The sequence below is a fragment of the Ammospiza nelsoni genome, chromosome Z, assembly GCF_027579445.1.
Source record: "Ammospiza nelsoni isolate bAmmNel1 chromosome Z, bAmmNel1.pri, whole genome shotgun sequence".
Taxonomy (NCBI): Eukaryota; Metazoa; Chordata; class Aves; order Passeriformes; family Passerellidae; genus Ammospiza; species Ammospiza nelsoni.
Window position 1 is genome coordinate 28,656,988 of NC_080669.1, and position 7,092 is coordinate 28,664,079.

Consider the following 7,092-nt stretch of genomic DNA (forward strand, 5'->3'; position numbering starts at 1 on the left):
TGTTCCTGGTGTAATTATGGTGAATTTTAATATCCATTGTGGTTTCATATTGGACTGAACTAAAATAAGAGTGGCTGAAGACTTGGAGCTAGTCTGTATAACATCTGAGTTAAGGTTAGTTGCAGTCCATGTTGTCCTTGACATCACAGGCAATTATGTCAGAAGAAAATTAATCAGGAAGCTTGCCATATGAGAAAGTAAAGGAGGGTGATGTGAAGTAAAGTATGGATGGGTGGAAAATTGTCTTCAGCCTGTCCTGTGAGTATGTTGCGAGGAAGTCAATGCATATAGGAAAAGCTTTGTGCTGCAAGAAATGTAGCATGGAAATTAAAGTACTGACTTACCTCTTACTCTGGATAGGCCTACTGCCCTATCTGTTCCAACTTTGAAGGCAGCTTTTCCTAGATCAGAATCATCACCGCAGCTGCAAAACCACAGCTAAAGCATCAGACATAGTTTGGTAGTGGTGCTACTAATACACATTGTTTTCAGCCTTGAGAAGATTCACAAGATTTACTATTTCTTCACATAAGATGAAGAAATAGTAAAAGCATTTGATGCACAGAAAAATTTCTTGGGTTTTTTTACTCTTCCTACTTCAAATAAATTGCTTATCCATGCTGTATTTAGTTCAGTTCACATAATTAAAAGGCAGTGAGGCAAAACAGTTGGTACCTAAAAAATGATTTTTAAAATAAAGTATCTACATTTCTGTTATCTTAGTGTAGGAAAAAACTATTTTCCTGGCACATTTTTGCTGAGATATGGCTCTATTTCCACAGCTCAGTGAGGTGTTCAAGTGAAAGAAAAGAGGAAGGAAGAAAGGGGAGAGAGTATCTATCTGTGAATATAGATCAGAAAGGAGAAAATCTGCTGTTTGAAATCAGGGACGTTAGCTGTTATCAGCCTTTAGAATATCAGAGAAAAGTAGTATTAGAAAATATGCCAATTAGCCTTAAGATGGTGGTTTGTTGAGATAAACATATGTTGGACTCCGTGCAGACTGTGGTATAGTGCAGACATTTGTAAACTATTGTTAATAGCTGGCTGAGATATCGAAAAATGGTGACAGCACAATATTTTTCCTTTTTCTTTGAGCTAAACTAGCCTCTGTGGCCCCATGCAAACAGGGCTTTGTACTCCTTGCATCTGAACAATCTGTTCAGAGGTGGTGTATCACTTCACTGTGCTGCTCTCCAGATGTCCTTTTGTAAGCCTAGGGGCACAGAACAACATTTCTTTTTGATATGTACTGGTGGGCCAGATGAAGGTCTTGCAATAGCAAATAGCTTCCAAGAGGTCAGTATAACATGTAACAAAGCACCCTATGCACCCTCTTTGCTATTTCTGTAAGATTGTTGGGATCCATAATGACACTTTTTCTACTCAACCCTAGAGTTGCACTGAGTTCAGGACTTAGCTGAGGTTTAAAATATGCTTCCTCAAGGCTGGTTTTAACTAGGCAAATGGTGTTAAATGTGTTAACCTGTGTCTGTTTTGTGAAGTTCTCTTCCTGGATGGAGGCTAGGAGTAGGCTGAGTGGTGAGGGTGAATGTTCCCTACTAGACATAGCCTTGGGCTGGAGACTCAGTAATGGATAATTTTTAAATGAATGACTTGTTTGAACAGAGACCAGATATGAGTATAATTACGTTAGGTACCCCTATTATGTAATTTATTTGAAATTAAACTGTCTGAAATACCTAGAAAGACTGAAGGAAAGATTTGCCTGCTACCAGATTGTATAAATACAGCTGTTGACAATAGCCACTAGTGAAATAAACCAGTACCTTTCAAAAAATCCTGCCAAGGTTCAGCCTGATTTTTATCAGTATCATTCTGTGCATAATATATATTTTAAACACATTACACTCCTCAGTCTTAATATATTATATAAATCAGTAAGTCTATTAGTGTATCTTCCCTTATTTTTTTCATAAACAGAAGTGGTTGTAATGCAAAACAAATCCAATTTAAAATGACCAGAAAGTAACTATTTGGCTATGTGATTTACATCTTAATGATCCTGCTCTTGTTACTATTTTCATAACAAGGACCATTTGAAGATGCTCTCAAGAATCAAGCATCTGAGGCTATGTTGAAGAAACCCACCTCCACGGGATGCACCAGTCCTCCTTTATCCAGAGTAGCTGTCCGGACTGAAGCTGAGGAGCTGAGTGCAGAGCCATGGTATCAAGGAGAGATGAGCAGGAAAGAAGCAGAACAGCTATTAAAGAAATGTGGAGATTTCCTTGTGAGGAAGAGTACCACAAATCCTGGCTCCTATGTGCTGACAGGCATGCACAAAGGACAAGCCAAGCACCTTCTTTTGGTGGACCCAGAAGGAACTGTAAGCACTGACTTCTCACTAACAGATGAGGTTTCTGATTCTACTCATTTTCTCTAAATGCCTTTAATCTTCTCTACAGCTTATTCACACCTTACCATAAGCACCACTTCATATCTCTGATATGCCATCACATCTCTAATTCTCTCCCTGATGCATAGCAGAAGACCTAGCAGCACATGATTTCTGCACATTGCAGGGAGCCTTAGGGACCTGATTCCCAAGCAAGTTAACACTTTGACCACTGTTGCGGTCTTGGTCAAAAGTGCAGCTAAGCCTCTTCAGCATTCTTGCTAAAGGAAGGAGGTTTGGCTAGCCTCCTTGGCTTCTCTTGTTACCTGGGATATGGACCAGGCCCTCTGTGTTTCTCTGCATGTGTGCCCAGGAGAGAATTGGGGTGAACCTGTTCCATTTCTTTGCTGCAAATAGACTCCCTCAGCTGGTGAAGGGACTGTCCCCACAGCAGGATGGAGGGGGCAAGGGAGCTCTAGTTTTCTGTAGCTGTCCTGTCCTGCTTCTGCGGAGGCATAAACTCTTCAGAGAGATTGAAATCACTGTCATGAGCTTTATTCCTGGCTCCTGGTAGCTGCAAACAGGTAACTTCTTTTCCTGGTTACCTAAAGGACAACTTTAGGTAACCAGCCCCAAGGTAAGTGAGAAACTCCCATAAAGGAGTTGGCCTGTTGACATCTGAGCTGAGAAAGCTGTGGCAGTATCACATCAGTCCTGCAGAGTCCCTGTTGCAGTGGTGAGGAGCATCCATGGTACTTGTTGCAATTAGTTACATTTGCCGCATGAGGCCAGTCAAAGAATGATTTTGCACTTTTGAGGTGCCAGTTGCCTAGTCCTGGGTTTGGTGGGTGGCTTAATGCCTCTTGAGGGGCAGCCTTCTTTGCTAAAATTTGCCAACAGTTTTGTGACTCATGCAACAAGGTAGCCTAATTCTCTTTTCCTCATGAACCCACAAAGAGCTGTTACAGGCTACTGCATGGGAAACACTGCTGTGTGACCTGGCAAGTGCAGGAATGCTGTGTCCCACTCTGCTGCAGTGCTGACTGGCTTGGAATACTCAGGTCCTGGGATGGCTTCCAGGGCATTTTTTTCCTGTGCAGGTTGGAGAGGCTCCCCCATCTTTGCTGCTCTACCTCTAGTGCATCTCTAATTTGCTGACCTCCTTGGTTAGGCACCTGCTTGTTGTCTGCACCTATCCTTCCCACAGCCTGCTTGTATCATCATGGCCCAAATGGCTCTGAGACGCCTGGCTCAGGAGGCACTGTTCCAGAACACTGATTTTATGCAACTGTGGTTGCTTACAGACAGCTGTGCTGTCTGTACGATTTGTGGGATCTTGACACAGCTTCTGAGCAGCCCTATTTGCAACTTGTCAAAGTGGAGAATCATCAATAACATGCCAGTCTGCGGCCAGCCGCCACAGCGTGCCAGCGGCTTGCGTTTCATCTGCATGGTCTCAGCGGGATTGTGCTTGAAGACTGATTCACACAAAGGCTGCCTGAAAATTATTTCACACACAGTACCCAGCGACATGTAACAGGTCTTAAGGGTGTTTCTCAGAGCAGAGTTAACTGTCCAGTTGCTTCTGCTCTCATCCAGCTAACAGAAGAGTAAAACTAGGAAAAAGAGATCCCTCATTCAGACAATGGATGTTTAAAATGGAGGATTGCAGGATTTTTCTACATTTAGAATTAGACCTCTGGTGATGGTAGAGTGTCTAACTTACGGTAAGAACATCTCAGAATACAGATAAGTAAAGTTAGTGCTTTTTTAAAGATATCTTTTCATTTTAACATTATAGTTTAATTTTAGAGACAGTGACATTTCAAAGCAGAATGCTTCAGAAATTGGGAGAGCCTTTTGGTTTCCTTCAGTGATATAACTATGTGTAGACTGACCAGAAAGCATCATATACCATCAAACTTATTTGTTTTCTTTTTTTTTTTTTAATCCTGTGACATACTGTGTTAAACTTCTAGCAATTTTTACAGAACTTAATGTTGAAACTGAACTATTTCAGGAGAGGTGTCCAGCACAGCATAAGACGACTTTTGAAAGTTTTAACACAAGTTTTTCTCTCTTCTTGAGAGTAGATCAAGGAAAATAGACAACATTTCATAGTCAGAGCAGTGCTCACAGGTGTTTGATTGAGGCAGTGTAGAGCCAGCCCTACACAAAGCTTTAGTGCAACATGCTTGCTTGAGGTGTACCTGTGCTCTGCTGTAGCAGTTGTATGCCTAACTCATTTGCAAAATAGGAACGAAATGTTTTGTGGACATGTGGCTAAATGATTAGAGATTGCTTTGTAATATAGATTTGTTTTTGGGTTCAGATAATTTTGACTGTTTTATCCTGCAATATCAGTTTCCTCCTGTCATGGATGGAATATTGCATACCAGCAGGATGCTGCTACAGAGGGCTGGCATGTGGGTTGGAAAAATGGTTTTTCCTGCCCTGAAGTGTTTCAGTTCTGAAGGCATGGGGATGTATGTGCAGCATAGGACAAACCCAAGCTAAGCACATATGGTGGATGGATCACTTTCTAGGAAGGGAATTTTTGAGTAGTGAAAGAAGAAAAGCACAAAAATGCTGAAGTGTACAAAGAAGCTGTTTTCTGACATGTCTGGCATGATAGCTCTTTCTAATTAAAAAGGTACAAACATCTCAAAGAAGTAGGTAGTCCTTTGAAGAAGAAAAATCTGACTTACAGTGAAACAAAATCATGAAGAGATGTTTTCAAGCAGACCTATTCAGAAAGAGTGATAAGAGTAGGCTGGTCCATGGAACTGCATGCAAAGTATCTATTTGGTGAAAATAGGGGGAGTGAGAGAGAAAACAAGCCACACTGCATAAGCGCAAAATTTCCACCAATTCTGATGGAAGAGAGACCAGTTTCTAAAATATGATTTTGTCATTTTATTCTTTGATAATTTTAGTGTTAAGGAAAGTACCTTACTCTTTAATCTGTCTTCTTGCATCTTTTTTTTGAAGGTTCGTACAAAAGATCGTGTCTTTGACAGCATAAGTCATCTCATCAACTATCACCTTGAGAATAATTTGCCTATAGTTTCTTCAGTGAGTGAACTCTGCCTGCAACAGCCTGCTGAAAGAAAACACTGACTCCAGATAACTATTTTAGTTATTGCAACTTGCAAGCTATAACTCATAGAAATTGAAGATTTGAAAGGAAAATGTACATTAAAAACCCCCCACATATTCACATACATTTCACAAGTATGTTTTATTTAAGTTTAAGAGGCCCCATTTCATATGGTCCACTTGAACATTTTCAATGCTTTATGTGACAGGAAATCACATCAGAAGCCTTTCTTAAAAGTAATTTCAACAAAATTGTTCAGATTCTCTAATGTGAATGTTGATAGTGTATATACACATTATATATAAAAATACAGTATATATTTATATTTTTCCAGTCAGTCTGTTGACAGTATAAAACTATCTTCTGTGCCATGTGTTTTTACCAAAAGAAAAATAACAAGTGTGATTGTTCAGATAAAAAAATAATTTCAGCAGTCTCAATTTCTTGAGAAATTTAATATTACAAATCTTATTTCTGATTTTACCTAAGAAGCACAACTATGGGGATTACAGATGGATTATGCTAGTTAACCATGGAAGGAATCTGAATTCAGTAACTAGTATTCCAACTCAGAAATTTAGCATAAAATGTTTTTTAAAACCATTATTCACTGTCACTGATATCAAAAGGATTTTATCTTTCTGACGTCAAGTTTGAATTCTTATATGATGCTATTCAAACCATTTGTATCTTACTTTGACAATGATTTGGTGTGATCTCTATGTGTACGAGGTGTGTGCTTAGATTTTTCTAATGATATTGTAACAGTATACTGTAACTTCAATTTTTTAATTTCAGTGCTAAGGTTATTTATGAGTAGTTCTCTGCTTATGGTGAAGATCTAGGTGTCCTTGAATTAACAGTCTCAAAGGAGATGTTGCATACTGATTAGACAAGTTCAAATAACTTGTGTTTAATAGGCTTAATATAAGATGTACATGACTGTTCAAAGACATATCTGAAAAATCTTTTCTTCTTGTAAGCAGTGAAAACTATCTGAACTCAGTGATCAGTTTTGCAAATGATGTCACTTGCATTTACTTGCCAAAGCATAACTTCATTTTGGCCTTCAGCAAGTGATAGGCATCGGAAATATACTGTTTTTCTCTAAATATCAAGTTTTAAAAATACACATACAATAAAGACACATTTCTGGCAGCAATGCCTTTGACTTTTGGTACTGGGAAATGCTTTAAGGGATGTTCGTACTGTTCACATTTAAACATTATATAAAGTTATTTTCCCATTCTATGAATCTTATTATGAGTCAAATTCAATAGACTCAGTTCCTGTAAATGCAATGCTTGTGCCAGAGTCAAGATTTAGCCTTCAGCAATCCAAGGTCTTCTCTAGCACCAGTCTCTCAAATCAAATCTTCAGACTTGATTCATAAAAACTCAGCAGGGTAAGTCTAGGTTAAGTACCTGCCTACCCCACAGTGTACTTAAAGTTACATTTGGTTCTAAGAATTTGCTGCATTTAAAAATTTGTCACACCATAATCAAACTGACTGAAGAATTAACTTAGAATCTATTCAGCAGGACTATCATGTTAAAATTCTGAAATAACTTTCTTGTATCTTCTGCTTTTAAATATGGTGAAGTTGCAACTTGAAAGTTTGATTTTGAGTAAT

General features: G+C 38.9%; 1 protein-coding gene across 1 annotated transcript in view; it reads left to right on the forward strand.

The window, feature by feature from the left end:
- The window catches only part of SHC3 (SHC adaptor protein 3), a 52,264-nt gene extending 45,982 nt beyond the window's left edge, over window positions 1-6,282 (forward strand). Inside the window, exons 11-12 of the mRNA XM_059492876.1 lie at window positions 2,055-2,350; window positions 5,351-6,282. Coding sequence (XP_059348859.1) covers window positions 2,055-2,350; window positions 5,351-5,479 — 425 coding nt within the window. The 3' untranslated portion in view covers window positions 5,480-6,282. The remainder of the gene's footprint in view (window positions 1-2,054; window positions 2,351-5,350) is intronic.
- The last annotated feature ends 810 nt before the right edge of the window (window positions 6,283-7,092 follow it).